Below are 17,415 nucleotides of genomic sequence, written 5' to 3'. Positions count from 1 at the left end.
ACACTGGGGTTTCAAAACATGTCTTAACGCTTTGATCGCCCCTACGGAATGGCTGATGACCTTGGCGGGTGCTCTTACTTCCACCCGTAGTCACCCAAGCAAGGTCTTTCAAATGAACAAATACAGTACAGAGGAACTTGGTTTTACTATTTATGAAAATCCCAGACCAGTGCTAGGGTTTTCCTTTGGCATGTATGTTTAAGTTTTCACGATGAGACCAGAGATTCTTTTGAAAGTTTAATCCAAAGGACTCTGGCAAACACTTTTGTAAACAATTGAGTTAACAATTCAGTGTCATGGTCAAATGACCTGGTGTGTCAGTGATTTTGTTACAGTCCATCATTGCCAGCTGTCCTCGTGTCTGAATGGTAGGCTTTTTTTTTTTTTTTTTTTTGGCCCACGTCCTGAGGAATGGGACACACATCAGAAACACTGGCTGTATGAATTATAGTTAATCAAAACATTGCTTCTTGAGGTGTTCAGAGAGGTGGGTGGAGCAGGTACGGGCAGAAATCCCTGCTCATTGGTAGCTCTTATTTGTTACCTCTCCCTCCCCCCTCACAAGTTTTGGCCTGGTTCAGCCATCTTATCATGCAAGATTTAAATGACAATTGTTAGGAATCCCGAATTCTCATTTCCCTTCTGAGCATATCATTTAATTTCTCCACTCTGTAAAATGGAGATATTTAGGCTGTCTTAGATCTAACATTCAAAAAACACCATATTGTGGAGTTATCTTATGGCACACTGGGTTAAGGATCTGGTGTTGTCACTGCAGTGGCTTGGGTTCGATCCGTGGCCCAGGACGTGTCCACATGCCATGGACATGGCCAAAACAAAAATAAAGTAAAATTCCACATTGCTGTAAAGTTCCTTAGTCCTGTGAAACAGTTCATCAGAGTATTTCCTCAATGGATTAAGGGTTAATAGCCTCACCGTCGCATGTAAAGAGCTGGTATAGGAGTTGCCGCCATGGCGCAGTGGGTTAAGAATCCAGCTGCATTGGCTCAGGTTGTTGCTGAGGTTTGGGTTCAGTCCCCAGCCCAGCACAGTGGGTTAAAGGATCCAGTGCTGCCTCAGCTGTGTTGTAAGTCAAAGCTATGGCTTGGGCTCGTTCGGTCTCTGGCCCAGGAACTTCCATATGCCATGGATGCAGCCATCTTAAAAAAAAAAAAAAAATTAAGTAGGCGTAGTTTTTTTAAAAAACATGAACAGTGATCTAAAAAGCGCAATCATTCTTAAAGGTATCTCACCTTTGTTGTCTAAACAATGACAACAAAAACAAAGCAAGAGCATGTTGTTCTCCACACATTCCACCAAGTTTGTTTTCTTCAAGAAAGAAGCCCCAGGTCTTATGTCTGCAAAGGATACACAAGCAGTCATTTTCTCCCTCAATTTTTAGGGAATATCCACCCATCACTTCAGATCAACAAAGGCAACTCTACAAGAGAAATTTTGACAGTGGCCTGCAGGAGTATAAGAGCTTACAAGCAGAACTTGATGAGATCAATAAAGAGCTCTCTCGACTGGATAAAGAGCTGGATGATTATAGAGAAGAAAGTGAAGAGTACATGGTAAATGCAAACCCAATAAGTACATGTTACATAGAATTGTATTCTACTCTGGGGAGACACAATTTCCTTCATATCCTTTGTAATGTTGATACAGATTTTGCTAGTTATTATTCAATTGTAATCTCACTGAGGAGTAATGGAAATCAAGTCTGGGATGAAAGTCTTTCCAGGAATTCTTGTCGTGGCACAATGGAAATGAATCCGACTAGGAACCGTGAAGTTGAGTGTTCGATCCCTGGCCTCGCTCAGTGGGTGAAGGATCCGACATTGTCATGAGCTGTAGTGTGGGTCGCAGATGAGGCTCAGATCTGGTGTTGCTGTGGCTGTGGCAGAGGCTCATGGCTACAGCTCCAATTAGACCCCTAGCCTGGGAACCTCCATATGCCACAGGTGCAGCCCTAAAAAAAAAAAAAAAAAAAAATTAAGAAAAAAAAGATTAAAGAATCATGTTCTATGTTTTATTTATATCCTTCCTGCTTTTTTACTCAATAGTAGTTTATAGTTTGTTGAGTTTGTCTCTTTTTTTTTTTTTTCTTGGTCACCTGGCTAGGGTAGTGTTTGTCCTTGTAAAGTTACTCTTTTCTTTTTAATTCCCCTTCCATATTGGACTCTCTGGAAGAAAGTCACTATGCATAGGTCACACTTAAGAATTGGGCAAAGATGCTCCAGCTCTTTAAGGGCAGTAGACCTACACACATTTTTTGGAATTCATCTGCCTGGGGAATCTGTCACTTCCTCCCATATATTTAGTCATTTCTATCAGTATAGATTCCTGGATACTCTTTTTTAGTTTGGGTTATAATCCAACACTACTTAGTTTTGTCAATTCAGTTATGGCATGGACTCTTGGGAACTCTTGAAGTTGTCTCCTGCCTTTATTTGACATTCCCCCAACATTGTGAAGGTTTTTCTTTTTTTTTCCTTTTTTTTTTTTGTCTTTTTGTCTTTTTAGGGCCGCTCCCCTGGTATATGGAGGTTCCCAGGCTAGGGGTCGAATCGAAGCTGTTGCCGCTGGCTTATGCCACAGCCACAGCCATGCCGATCTGAGCCACATCTGCGACCTACACCAGAGCTCACGGCAATGCCAGATCCTTAACCCACTGAGTGAGTCCAGGGATCGAATCCACAACCTCATGGTTCCTCGTGGTATTCATTTCCGCTGTGCCACGATGGGAACTCCAAGGTTTTTCTTTTTAAATACTTTCTGTCATTAATTATATCCTGCTTTTTTATTCAACAACAGTTTATGATTATTGTTTCATGTCAGTAATAAAGATCTACTTAGAAAATAATTTTATGTTTTAAAAAAATAACTTTTGAATTTCCTTCGTGGCTCAGCAATTAATGAACTTGACTAGGATCCATGAGGATGTGGGTTCTATCCCTGGCCTCGCTCAGTGGGTTAAGGATCTGGCGTTGCCATGAGCTGTGGTGTAGGTCACCGACGTGGCTCAGATCTGGTGTTGCTGTGGCTGTGGTGTAGGCTGGCAGCTGTGGCTCTGATTTGACTCCTAGCCTGGGAACTTCCATATGCCTCAGGTGTGGCCCTAAAAGGCAAATAAATACATAAATAACTCCACGATTTTCATTTTTGTGGTTGTGTCATAATCAGGAGTCATCCTGTATGAACAAACATTTAGGTATGTCTCCCACTTGCCACACATACACTCTGCCCCTCCTAGTGCCAATGGGTGAACCTCTCTATCCTTGTCCACTTGTCCACTGATACGCTGGAATGAATTCCAGAATGTGAAGTAGCTGAGTCAGAGGTTATGTACATTTAAACCTCCATTGCAAAGCTGCCCTGCCGAAAGATTATATCAGTTGATGGATAGACCGTGATGGAAGGTAATGTAAGAAAAGGAAAGTTTTATATATACATATATATGTATATATATATATGTATGTATATATATGTATATATAACTAGGTCACTTTGCTGTACAGCAGAAATTCCCACAGCATTGTAAATCAACAGTAATTTTTTTAAAAAGGCAAAAAATTATATTGGCTGAATTCCCTCTGGTTATGCTCTAGAGGGCTCCTTTGACCCACAAATCTCTAACATTTTGTGCCTGAAAGAATACTGCCTTGTATCTTAGATACTAGAATTTAAACTTTTTACCGCATCAAATATTTAGTGGCACTTCATGGTCATTTTATAAAAGACTCTTTGCCATTTTTAATTGGGGTGATCTGCTTTTCAGTGTTGAATTGTTTTCCCTGATGTCTTTTGGATGGTATCATGTACCTTTCTCAGTCCAGTAAATGTTTATTCACTGTTACTATGTTCTTGATGTGGAACTGCTGCGGTTAGAAAGGTTACTATGTGTCTGCCCTCAAAGAGCTCGTATTCAAAGAGAGAGACTGACACCTAAACAGCTCAGGCAATGGGACTGATGCCATATTTACATTATGTATAGAAAGTACAGTAACTCACTGCTCAGAGAAGGAACAAAGTTGACTGAGGGCCTGGATTGTTGAGGGGAGGCTTCATTGAATGGTAACCACTACAAATTCTCCAGACAGTAGGCGGGGTACATGAATGCAGCTGTAAGGGGACCATGATGGAAATCTGGAAGCATTAACGTGCTTAATTTTTTTAAAGGGATTGCACATGGTGGGCACTGAGACTGGAAAGGTAGGCAACTAGATGAGTAGGGAGGTTAATGGGATGCTCAGACCAGCTTTATAATGGGATGTAACCTCTTCAGAGCTGGGCTTGAATAACAAACCTCTCTGTGTCGGTGTGGCACATAGACTGGCACGGGGGCGGATGGGAGGCAGCGGAACAAAGTTACCTGCTCCTGTGCGAATGGAACATGAGAAGTACCTTAAGGTCATAAAACTCCCTAATAGCTTGGAGAACTTTAAGACTTCGTTATTTTAATTCCTTTATATTTTTGTCATAAGCTGGCATCTTTAGCTCCAAGATATATCAGAAGTGTTGTTTTTGAAAGAGAAAATTCCCCACTAAACACATTCCTTTGTTTCTCATTAATAGGCTGCTGCTGATGAATACAATAGACTGAAGCAAGTTAAGGGAGTAAGTATGTTGGCTTCTAAGATTCTTTTAGGAAGAACTTCTTTATTCTGTGTTTTTCCTTTAACCTTTAGAATGGCTATGAATATGTTGCCACATATGCACTGACTATGAACAAAAGACCCTATAATTGCAAGATGAAAACTGTACTAAGTTGGATCCTTCATTTCAGTTGTTTGCAGCTATAACCAGCACTGATTTTATAAAAAAAAATTTGTTTTAGTTTGAGGAGTTCCCTTCGTGGCACATCGGAAACAAATCCGACTAGGAACCATGAGGTTGCAGGTTCAATCACTGGCCTCGCTCAGTGGGTTAGGGATCTGGCATTGACGTGAGCTGTGGTGTAGGTTGCAGTCACGGCTCAGATCTGACGTTGCTGTGGCTGTGGTGTAGGCCGGCAGCTGTAGCTCCAATTAGACCCCTAGCCTGGGAACCTCTGTATGCCGCAGGTGCAGCCTTAAAACAAAAAAAAAATTTTTTTTTTTTAGTTTGAAGTATACAAACAAAAAAGTACATAGATCATAAATGTACAACTTGGTAAATTTTCACAAAGGAACCACACACCTTTGTGCCTGGTACGCCCGAGAAAGAGTTACATTTGGGGAGTTCCCTTGTGGCACAGCAAGTTAAGGATTTGGCTGCAGCGGCTCGGGTTCCTATTGCGGCACAGGTTTGGTCTCTTGCCCGGGAATTTCCACGTGTTGTGGGCATAATCAAAAAAAAAAAACAAAAACAGAAGTACATTTCCTAGTACCCCTTGTCCGCTTTTCCAGTTTTACACTCACCCCAGAAGTAACCACCATCCCAAATTCTAACATCATGGATTAGTGTTGCCTATTTTGAATTTTATGTAAATAGAATCATACCATATGGATTTTGTAATTCCTTTGCTCAGTATTGTTTGTGAGCTCCATTCATGTAGTGGCATGAGTGGTGGTTCATTTTTAAGTGTCTCCGCACTGGGCACACATTTGCTAGGTATATACATAGGTGTGAAATTGCAGGGTTGTTGAGCAAGTGGGGATCCAGCCTTGGGTAGGAGCTGCCACCAGCGTTCCTGGTTTGTGCCAGTTTATATTCCCACCAACAGTGTAGTTTCCTGTTGCTCATATCCTTGCCACCACTCGGCATCATCAGTCCTTATTGACTTAAAACTGTTTTGGTTTTTGAAAGATTCTGTATTAATTTTTTTTAATTACATAATGTCACACATTTACATTTGAGTTTAAAAGTGTGTATATAGGGGAGTTGCCGTTGTGGCTTGGTGGTTAATGAATCTGACTAGCATCTGTGAGGCGCAGGTTTGATCCCTGGCCAATAAATTTTCTCTTGATGACTTTACAAATCGTTAGAAATGAGTGTATCCTTGTAAACTCAGGTTAGAAGATAGGCTTGAAAAAGAATCAGCTGCTCATGCGGTTACAGATCCTGCCAGGTACCTAATGAATTACTTTATTTACCTCTCTTAGCAGTTCTTTATGACTAATTCTCATGTTTCTTTGTTCACCTCTGCCTTGCCAGCAGCTAGCACATAACTCGTGTGTTTTTATTTTGTTAAATTTACTCAATAATTTGTTTGTTTCCCTTTTTAGTCTGCGGATTACAAAAGTAAGAGGAATTATTGCAAGCAGTTGAAGAGCAAATTGTCACACATCAAGAAGATGGTTGGAGATTATGATCGAAGGAAAACATAGGAGGCAGAGGCCACCTTGTTTGAGCGATTAAGAAGTATCTGATCTGACATCTCTGCAGTGTTGTCAGGAGTCAAAATGACGCTGGACTCTGACCAGGAGGCCAAACCTTTGTGGTCATTACAGAGATTTGGTAGCTTTAATATCATCAGTATTGAAGCATTTTATAAATAGCTTTTGATAATCAACTGGTCTGAACACTCCAAGGAAGGATTTTTGTTTGTCTGTTTTGTTTGTTTTTTAGGGCTGCCCCCATGCCATATGGAAGTTCCCAGGCTAGGGGTCTAAACTGAGCTACAGCTGCTGGCCTATGCCACAGCCACAGCAATGCCAGATCCTTCAACCCACTGAGCAGGGCCACGGATTGAACCTGCATCCTCATGGATGCTAGTCGGGTTCGTTTCCACTGAGCCACAAGGGGAACTCCCAAGAAAGGATTTTATGCTTTAAACATTGGTTCTTGTGTTAAGAACTCACTGTTGTTCAAAGTTTTTAAATCTTTAGGGACGGTCCGGGAGTGAACTGTGAACTTTGACACTCTCGGCAATCAGGTCCTAATACCTAAATGTGCTCTTTGGGTCTCGTAGGGGATAGTTCACTGCCCCCAGAATTCGCCCTTCCGATAACTGTTCTCTCTCATCATTTCTCTTCAGATAAGGAAATTGGGCCCCTGCAATAAAGTCTCTGAAGTGAAACTGCTTGTTTTCTAGCTTGCAGTTTTGGTTAAGTCTGTTTTATGACTGCATGGATAAAGTCCCTGGCCTTTTCATGTTTCAGCTACTGCAGATAGTGCATTCCACCAGGCCTCCTATTAATTTTTTTTCTGTGTATAAATGCTTAAGAGCTTTGTATTTCATGTTATCCTGGTAATAAAGATCACGTAAAAGTAACAGATGTGTGAAATCTGAAGATTGTAAATACATGTTTACTTTTTTAAAAATCAAAGTTGAAACCTGCTGGTTAGAATTTTGTTGTGTATTTTTAAATGCTTTTTATCTTTTATGGTTTACATACTTCTTTTTAAACCAGCTAGGCTGTTTCATTATATCAAAGTATCCAATTACATTTATAATTCAATTGTGACTTGAATTGTATCTTTGGGGAATGTTGGAGCTTTGTACATATTTTATAATTATTAAACCTGGTGTTTCCTTTCCATAATATACATTTTTGACATCACTAGTCCTGTGGAAAACTGGAAAACTAAGCTCTGGAAAACTAAGCTATGGGAAACTACACTCAGGAGTTTTATCTGTTATTGTTTTAAACTACTTTGGGTGCTGTGCTAGTTGGTAGTTTCCTAAGTCCTTTGACTGATTTGTCAGGAAACAGAATGCAAGACCCTAAAATGCCAAATTATTTCCAGTGGTGCCTTTAAATCTCAAAGTTTTTTGTTTTTTAATTCAGATGTTTCCTGGTAATGTAAAATTAGCTGATAATCCTGGACATATAGCCAACCAAGTTGGTTGTGATGATCTCCTCAGTTTAGAACTCTTCTTTCCTTTTTTTTTTTTTTTTTTTATGCCCGTGGCATATGGAAGTTCCCAGGTTAGGGGTTGAATTGGAGCTACAGCTGCTGGCCTACACCACAGCTATAGCAACTTGGGATCCAAGCCGTGTCTGCAACCTACCCCATAGCTCACGGCAACGCCGGATCCTTAAGCCACTGAGTGAGGCCAAGGATCAAACCTGCATCCTCATGGATGCTAGTCAAATTCGTTTCCGCTGAGCAGGAACTCCTAGAATTGTTTCTGAAAAAATGTTAAAGAATAATTTCAAATTTATCATTAATATGCAATTTGGACATTTAAGTCTATAGATTTTAATATAGAAGTCTGAATCGTTTTCCAAAGATAAACTTTTAAATAAGGTTTCCATTATAACAGATTTATTTCTTCAAGATGAAGAAATTTTTTGTTTTCTATGTGCTGCATATACTATAGAAAGTAATAGTTTATGCTTTTTATGACTTTTGGATTCATACTAAATGATAAGGACTCTTGAGCAACTGAAGTGATTTTTCTGTGTTAAAATTTAAACTCTTTATTCTTGGAAGTCAGCCTACTTTGTTTATAAAGACAAGTTTGCCAGCGTTGTGACAAAACAAAACCATTCAGCAGAATGCAGAAAATTAAATAGGACGAGTTTGCATTGTAAAATTGTGCCATAAAATTAGACTTTGAAAGTTTTTTAAAAAATCGTTTTTCAAATGTGATATTTAACTCCAAAGACCGCTTCAGGAGCCAGGATCAGGATGTTTTTGTTGGAATTGGCATTAACTAATGAAATATAACTTTGCAAAACCACTCGGGCTATGTTCTCACCTGGAAAATAGAGGTTTAGATTCGATTTCAGAGGTCTTTTACATCTCTGACCTTCTTTGGTTATGTTTGCATAATACTTCCTGCTCTAAACCACTATTCCAAAGATTCTGTTGAAAATGCATGTGGTTCATTTGCTGAAGACTCACAGCATGAAGTGATTTCCTTACATGTGTATTAAACATAGATAATATCAATACTTTCATTTCTCTTGGAAAGTTTAAAAAAATACAGAAAAATAGGAACTTGTAAACCTACCACCCAGAAAGAACAAGTGTTGATATTTTGTCATATGTACTTTGTATTTTTGGAAATAAATTTAAGTCTGTAAGTATGGTAAAAGTTACATTGTATGCACATAACATGAAATCTCAATCCTTATAAGAGTCTGTTGACGTAACCATTTCTCATTCTCATTTTACAGATAAGGAAACTAATGATTTGATAGGTTAATTGGTCCATTGTCTCATTAACAAGTGACTAAACTAGGGTTGGACCGGTCTTTTGGAATATTAGTTTCTATACTTCCACTCTAGGTTGATTTGGTTAGTAGTAAATTCGTGCGTTGGCAAAGCTAGGGTTGCTCTGTTTGCTGTTATTAACCCTATTATAATTTTGAGCACATTTTACAGTTAATCCTTGATCTTTCTTTTCTTTCTTTTTTCTTTTGTGTCTTTTTAGGGCCGCATCTCGGCATATGGAGGTTCCCAGGCTAGCAGTCGAATCGGGGCTGTAGCCCCTGGCCACAGCCACAGCGATGCCAGACCCAAGCCATGTCTTCAACCTACACCACAGCTCACCACAACACTGGATCCTTAATCCGCTCGGCAAGATCAGGGATCGAACCTGCGTCCTCATGAATGCTAGTCAGATTTGTTTTCCGCTGAGCCACAACAGGAATTCTGTTAAGTGTACTTCGAGGCAGCATCAAGTGCTTCATGGGGAAGATCTGCAGTATCTGTGAAGGCCCGGATGGATGTGCATGTGTAAAGAAGGGTCAAGGCAGAAGAGTGCTTTTAACCATGGCTCCAGGGAACTTAGCTTCAGGTGGGGTTGAAGCAGACAGTCTCCCTGCCTCAGGATTGGGATGGAAATGTCTCCCATCTGGACATTTTCCAAGGCTCAGAATTCAAACTTAATCTTCTGGCAGTTTATGTTTCTACTGTCCTATACATCTCACTTGCTAAGTGACAGGGCACATAAATTAGATGGAGGACCTCCACGACCTCCCACATGTGTTTCATATTGTGAGCATTTCTTCTCGTGGGAATAGTTTTCGTAGGAAAAAAGAACACTCAAGTCACTTGGGTGGTTTTTAGAAAAAAAAATTTTTTTCTTTTTGGTCTTTTTGCCTTTTTCTGGGGCCGCTCCTGTGGCATATGGAGGTTCCCAGGCTAGGGGTCTAATCGGAACTGTAGCCACTGGCCTACTCCAGAGCCACAGCAATGTGGGATCCGAGCTGCGTCTGCAAACTACACCACAGCTCACGGCAACGCCGGATCCTTAACCCACTGAGCAAGGCCAGGGATGGAACCTGCAACCTCATGGTTCCTAGTCGGATTCGTTAACTACTGAGCCATGACGAAAACTCCTGGAAATGTTTTAATAATTCCACTTTGGAGTTAGAAAAAGAACATGGACACACAATCAGGATTTTGTGTGTTTGTGTGTGACTGCAACAAATCAGAAGGGTGTCCCCAGAAAACTTAAACAGTTGCGGACCCAAGACCCGCTTGCTTTCCCAGCTCGTGTTGCCCTATTGTTGCTTTGCCTTCCACCAGTTACTTGTGTGACCTTGGACAAATTACTTAGCCTGTGTCTCAGTTTGCTTATATGTAAGAAAGGTATTTGTACCAAATCTCATGGTTGTTATGAGGTAGTTAATGTGTGACTTAAACAGTCCTTGTAAGAAAGTAAATAAATATGACCAGTTAACCCTATTTCCCAAAGCCAAATGGTGAAACTTTAAACAAGTTTTTAAAAGGAAAACTGAGGGTTTATTTTGTTTTGCTTTTTAGAGCTCCCATGGCATGTGGAGGTTCCCGGGCTGGGGGGTTGAATCAGAGCTGTAGCTGCTGGCCTATGCCACAACCACAGCAATGCAGAATCTGAGCTGTGTCTGCGACCTACACCACAACTCATGGCAACGCTGGATCCTTAACACACTGAGCGGGGCCAGGGCTTGAACCTGCATCCACATGAATGCTAGTCAGATTTGTTAACTGCTGAGCCACAATGGGAACTCCAAACTGAGTTTTAAAAGTACATGTATCTGGGATTTCCCTGGTGGCTTAGCAGTTAAGGATTTGGCATTGTCACTGCTGTGATTCGGGTTCAATTCCTAGCCCAGGAATTCCGCATGCTGGCAAAAAAAAAAAAAAAAGTGCATGTATTATCTTAATTTCATGTGCTTGGTGTATGCTGCATATAGCTTTAGGGTATAAATTCTTTTTAATTTTAGGCAGATAGCTACATTAGGCTTAACATCGTGATTATTCACAAATAGTGAATAAATGCTTTAAAAGTAGAGAATTTACATATCCAGATAAATATTATTAGATACTGTTATAAGGAATTCTGGAACTTTTTAATGAGTTTCCTGGATGATTGTGGTTCCATCTAAAGATTTCAGAATAGGCAATTTCACCTCTCCCAGTCTTTGAAGTTGCACACTTTGAATTTCAGCCTGATTCCACTGGCTGAGCTGTTCGTGAATTTCCTAACTCCCATGGATTGTGTCCAGCTACCCATGGGCAGAGAACAAATTGTTCCATTCTTTATAGTTGTTCCGTAGATTTACAAGTTGAAACGTTTGGCTAGGTTATATTATTTCTTTATTCTACCACTGTACACAATTAAAATACTGTGTCAGTCATAATAATGACAAGAGATTACCATGGATTTATGCATTTTTGTTTTGCTTTGTAACCTTGGACAAATGACATTCCTACTTGAGTCAAGATCTGTGACTGAAATATAGTCAGAGGAGAGTAAATTATTCAGTTGGAAAAAACCTGAATGATTGAGCCTCCTGTCCACAAATATGCTTTAATTTCAATTTATTAGAGAGTCCTCTGTCTTTTCCAGGTTTTCCATAAAGTCTTCCCAGATGGTTGTAAACATAAATGAGAAACTTGGGTTGGGGCTATTGCATCCCATCTTGGAATAGTATGGCCAATCAGAAGAAAAGGAGAGAAAAGCAAACTGGAGTTTGTGGAAGGAAGGGGAGAGGGAGGAAGGAGAGTAAAAAGAAAAAAAAAAAAGGAAAAAATGGTGGAGTTTGTATATGAATCCTGAGAAGGAGTCAAAGATACGGGGGAAGCAAAGATGGAAGTCAACTGGCCCTGGAAATCAGCAATATTAATTTCACCTCCTCTCCTTTACAAACACCACCAGAGCTCAATAATAAGACCTTGTCTTCTGGGGTGGGGGAGGGGGCGCATAAAAGGAACTGGTTATCATTGTGAGTTGTCATTGCGATGTGAAGCCCTGTAGGATAGGTGGAAATATCCCCGCTTTATAGATCAGAATTGTGTTGTGGTGTTCTCCTGTGATGCAGTGGGTTAAAAATCCTGCGTTGTCACAGCAGGTGCTTGGATCACTGTGGCGATGCAGGTTCCATCCCTGGACTAGGAACTTCCATATGTCAGCACTGTGGCCAAAAAGATTATTGGGTTGTGACTTGCTTGAGGTCCCCTAGCTATTGTGATAGAGCCAGATTTTTTTTTTTTTTTCCCCACTCTGAAGCCGGCATGGGTCTTAACCTACTATGCCAATTGGGGAATGAACCTGTGTCCCAGCACTCCAGAGGGTGCCTATCTGTTGCACCGAAGTGGGAACTCTGCAGGGTTGTTTTTTAAAATTCAGGTCTCTTCTTTCCACTACTATGCAGAACGACTTATGTTTCGTTTTGTTGGGTTTTTTGTTTGTTTGTTTTTGCTTTTTAGGGCAGCACCTGCAGCATATGGAGGTTCCCAGGCTAGGGGTCCAGTCGGAGCTACAGCTGCTGGCCTATACCACAGCCACAGCAACATCAGATCCGAGCCGAGCCGCATCTTCGACCTACACCACAGCTTAGGCAATGCGGGATCCTTAACCCGCTGAGCGAGGCCAGGGATCAAACCCTCAACCTCATGGTTCCCAGTGTGATTGGTTTCGGATACACCACGATGGGAACTCTTGTTTATGTTTTTTTTTTTGGGGGGGGGGAAGAATACCTGGAAAGATTTTGGAACCAACAAACAATATAGGCCACAAAATGAAAGCAAATACTAATGGAGAAGAGAGAGGCTCCAGCTCCCGCAGTTTCTTGGTCCTCTGCTTTTCCTGGGCATGATCCTTTTCTGATGCTTCCCAGGCGCCTTGCCCCTCCATTTATCAAGTGTGGGAAATGCTACTAATTCTGTATGTATCATCAAACAACCTGTCCAAAATTGAACTGATCTTACCAACCCTGCCCCCAACCTCTCAGTAATTGCAACTCCAACCTTTCATTTGCTCAGCTCAAAACTGGAGTCATTGGTTGTTTTTTCATAACACACATCCCCTCTATGACAAGATCGAGAATCCAAAGTTTCTCACTAGCTTGAGAAGTTCTCCAAAGTTTTTTCAGCCGCCACCACTCGTCCCCTCCTTCCACATGCCACCCCTCAAACACACCAATGTGCTTCCACCCCATGGCCTTTGCACTTGCAGCTCCCTTTCCCTGGAGGGATTTTTCCCTACATATCAGCCTGGTTAACTCCCTCCCCTCCCACATTCTGGTCATGGTTCCTCTGTCTTTTCCGTAGGACTACTCTGACCCAGCCTCGGGCCAGCCGCCAGCCCCCACCCGCTCCCCACACCGGAGCATGCGGAAGTCCCTGACCTTAACCCGGTGAGCCACGGGAAACTCTGACCACGCTACTTTATTTATTTTTTATTTTCTAAATTTATTTATTTAGTCTTCCTAGGGCCACACCCGCGGTATATGGATGCCTGATTGGAGCATTAGCCGCCACCACAGCCACAGCAACGTGTCATCCGAGCCGCGTCTGTGACCTGCACCACAGCTCGCGGAAATGTCGGATCCTTGAGCCACTGAGCGAGGCCACGGATCAAACATGCAACCTCATGGTTCCCAGTCGGATTCGCTAACCACTGAGCTGAGCCACGACGGGAACTCCACGACCATGCTACTTTAAACTGCAACTTTTGGAGTTCCTGTTGTGGTGAAGTGGAAATGAGTCCAACTAGCAACCACAAGGTTGCAGGTTCTATCTCTGGCCTCGCTCAGTGGGTTAAGGAACCAGTTTTGTCATGAGCTGTGGTGTAGGTCACAGGCTCTGCTGGTAGTTGCTGTGGCGTAGGACAGCAGCTGTAGTGCTGATTGGACCCTTAGCCTGGGGACCTTCATATGCCATGGGTGTGACCCTAAAAAGCAAAAAACAACAACAAAAAAAATAAACTGCAACTTTTTTCCCTTCCATGCTTAATTTTTTTTCTATGGCATGATCATCATTTGACCCAGTATGTTGTTCTTCATAACTGTCATGAGGGCAAGGACTTTTGTCAGTTTTTCATTGCTTTATCCTCAATGCTTAGAACTGTATCAGCCCCAAGTAAGTGCTCAATAAATATTTGTGGCATGAAGAGCAGGAGCAGCAGAAGAGTCCGGAAAAACTTTGCCAGTCCCGGAAAACCTGGCTCAGCAGAGGCTGCTGCTGTGGTCATAGTCCTTCATGCCAACTTTTTAGAAATAATAACGTTAGATCCTCGGGTCCCAGGTGGACCGATACCGGGCCTCTGACTTTCCAAGAGTGCATGCTCTCTATCTTCTCGCCTCTTTGTTAACAGCTGGAAGCGAGCAGGCGTTCCCTCCCCGAACCCTAAGTCATCCTCAAGGTTGCCAAGGCCTCGGAGCGCCCAGCTTCGGCAACCATCCCTCGCAGCAGCCGGAACGTTTCTGCGTAGCTGCCGCGCACGGCGGAAGGACTTCTCCGGCGCTCCCAGGACAGATAGGGGCTTCCGGCAGAGCGGCGTCTGGCAGGAGCGGTGAGTCCGCGGTGGAGGTTTTCGCTGAGCCAAAGCAGGAATGAACTGCTTGGGATGCACCCCGACGGGAGGGGCCTTCCCGCCCGCGGACGGAGGCTGAATGGCCGCGATTGGCCTCGCGGGCTACACCTGAGAGTGGGTGGGAGCGTGTGGAGAGGAGGAGGGCAACTTCCGTTTATAGGCAGCAGTCTGGCCTCCTTCCCCAAGGCAGAGCTCAAGTTTAGGGAGTTGTGGTCCTGGGTTCTGATTCGTGACTAACCTCCGGCTATGTGTCTTCTAGAGAGTTGCCAATCTTTGAGCCTCGAATTACGCACCTGAAAAGTAGGACAATTATCACTCTTGCCAGTCGCCCAGCGCTTGGCAGGGTCAGGTGTGAGGGAAAGCGTCACAAATTACATTTGGTGCAGATCTCTTTTGTTTGCATTTAGCATTCTGAGTACCTGTGAAGGAATCCCACCGCCAGGCTTCTCCTGGGGGAAGTGGCTTTTGTGGGGTTGGATTTCCAGGAAACGGGTCAGCAGTATTTGTAAGAAGATGGAATATTGAGCAGACATCGGCAGTTAGAGATACTGATTTAAGAGGTCACCAAGTACATCTTTCTCCAGGCTGTATAAATCACTTCTCTATTAATAGCGTGCGTTGTAAATGTCCAGCTTCCCTTTGAACATCTGCAGTTATAGGGATCTTAATACCTCTGTCCTTGCCCTGTAATTTCCCATTGCAGGCAACTCTAATTAAGAAGTCCTTTTATGCAGTGAGCTAGACGTGCTGCCGCTTGCAGTTTTTTGCTCATTAGTTCTCACTTTATTTCTGAACTTTCAGAGAATTAAAGGTAATAAACTAAAAATAAAATAGAATTTAAATATTGATGTGATGGATATCAGTAGCCAAGTCTTTAAGAATGCAAGCTTTGGATTTTTTTTGACATTTACAAGAAATACACAAACACCTCCATGGAAGACCAAAAAGTTCAACTTAGTCATTGTATGCTATGTTATGACACCCATCATTAAACCTACAAGGCACCACCATAGTGATTGAAACAGCGCAGATGTCAGCATTAAGTCACATGTTGTTATTTCAGAATACCACAGTGGATCAGTTGATTTCCTGAAACAAATAAGTCTCTTTCAATACCAGTGACTGACTTGTAAATTCAGAGACACACAGAATGTTAACAAATAATATCTGATGATAGCAGGTGCCAGAGAAGGTAGCGATGCCATAACAGCAGTCTCCAACTTGTCAATAGATTTTAATTCCAGAAGTCCATTTATAAGTGATTTATTTAGATTTTTAAGTACATTTTTCATTTTTTTAATTAAAAAAAATTTTTGGCCATGCCTGCAGCACGTGGAAGTTCACAGGCCAGGGATCAAACCTGCACCACAGCAGCAACCTAAGCCACTCTGGTGACAATGCTGGATCCTTAACCTGCTATGTCACAAGGGAACTCCTTAAGTATATTTTTCTATAGAAACAATGAAATAAATGGAAGTTGAAGTCTTGGTTTGGTCCTCATCACTAAAATTAACCTTTCCTTGACAGTGATGGGATTTGTTTTGTCTTTAATGTTTTGGCACTTAGGATTCCTTTGATCCTTCATTTATGGAAGAAGAAAGTTGGGAGTGACAGTGTGGTTTGGTGAGGGAGGAGGTGTGGATGTGACAGGATGTTTATTACTTGGTTATGCTTAATAGGTTCCTCCCAACACCAATTTTATCCTTTTTTTTTTTTGCTTTTTAGGGCCGCACCTGCGGCATATGGAGGTTCTCAGGTTAGGGGTCAAATCGGAGCTATAGCTGCTGGCCTACACTACAGCCACAGCAACGCAGGATCTGAGCGGCGTCCGCCACCTACACCACAGCTCACAGCAGTGCCAGATCGTTAACCCACTGAGTGAGGCCAGGGATCAAACCTGTCAGATTTGTTAACTGCTGAGCTACGAGGGGAACACCTATCTCTCATTATTAAAGAAATACATGTTCATATTGAAAATATGAAAATATGGAAAAGAATAAAGAAAAAGCTAGTCATCCTTAATCCTATCTATCATCCAATCAAAACCATTTGTCCTATTTATTAAATTACTAGATATTTCCTTTTAATAGTTTGGTTTATAGTGTAAGTTTATTATTGGGCTTTTTGTTTTTTGTTTGTTTATTTGTTTGGGCTGCAGCATGCAGCAGATTGATATAGGTTGCAGGCAACATTAGTTCCCAGACCAGGGACTGAACCTAGGCCGCAGCAGTGAAAGCACTGAATCCTAACCAGTAAACCACCAGGGAACTCTAGTGGAGGCTTAATATTGTGTTCTTCTTTTGAATTATGACCCATAAGCTTTTATCATTTATGAATAATAATGTTTCATTTAAAAACTTGATTATGAGAAAATTCATACAAACACAAGGTGGAAGGGTAGTACAAAGGTGAAACTGTATCCATCTTTCAGCTATAATAATCAGCCATTGTGGCTAATCTTGTTACATCTACACCTGTATCCACATCCCATAATTCTATGGTCCTGTCCTATGACACATCTTCAATACCTTTTTTTTTTTTTTTTTTTTCATTTTTTGGCCACACTCAAGGTGTATGGAAGTTTCCAGGCCAGGGATTGAATTGGAGTCCCAGCTGCACAAGGGCAAAGCCAGAGCCTTTAACTCAATGCACCTCTAAAGCAACCTAAGCCACCACTATCTCATTCCTAACCCACTGCACCATGGTGGGAACTGCAATACATTTTTGGGGTT

The 17,415-nt window shown here is 41.9% G+C and overlaps 2 protein-coding genes across 8 annotated transcripts in view; both read left to right on the top strand.

Annotated features, from left to right (window-relative positions):
* The window catches only part of OCLN (occludin), a 50,619-nt gene extending 43,421 nt beyond the window's left edge, over window positions 1-7,198 (top strand). For all 6 annotated transcript variants that reach the window (XM_047795098.1, XM_047794920.1, XM_047795009.1 and 3 more), the window contains exons 7-9: window positions 1,403-1,574; window positions 4,579-4,620; window positions 6,210-7,198. In XM_047795098.1, the coding sequence (XP_047651054.1) occupies window positions 1,403-1,574; window positions 4,579-4,620; window positions 6,210-6,311 (316 nt within the window). In that variant the 3' untranslated portion in view covers window positions 6,312-7,198. The remainder of the gene's footprint in view (window positions 1-1,402; window positions 1,575-4,578; window positions 4,621-6,209) is intronic.
* A 7,392-nt stretch (window positions 7,199-14,590) lies between these two features.
* LOC125134923 (general transcription factor IIH subunit 2) overlaps window positions 14,591-17,415 on the top strand; it is a 48,711-nt gene continuing 45,886 nt past the window's right edge. For both annotated transcript variants that reach the window (XM_047794526.1, XM_047794578.1), the window contains exon 1: window positions 14,591-14,662. The gene's annotated coding sequence lies outside the window, so the exon portion shown is untranslated. The remainder of the gene's footprint in view (window positions 14,663-17,415) is intronic.

Source organism: Phacochoerus africanus, chromosome 1, assembly GCF_016906955.1.
Source record: "Phacochoerus africanus isolate WHEZ1 chromosome 1, ROS_Pafr_v1, whole genome shotgun sequence".
NCBI lineage: Eukaryota > Metazoa > Chordata > Mammalia > Artiodactyla > Suidae > Phacochoerus > Phacochoerus africanus.
The sequence above is the reverse complement of the archived record's forward strand: the minus strand, read 5'-3'. Positions and strand labels throughout refer to the sequence as shown.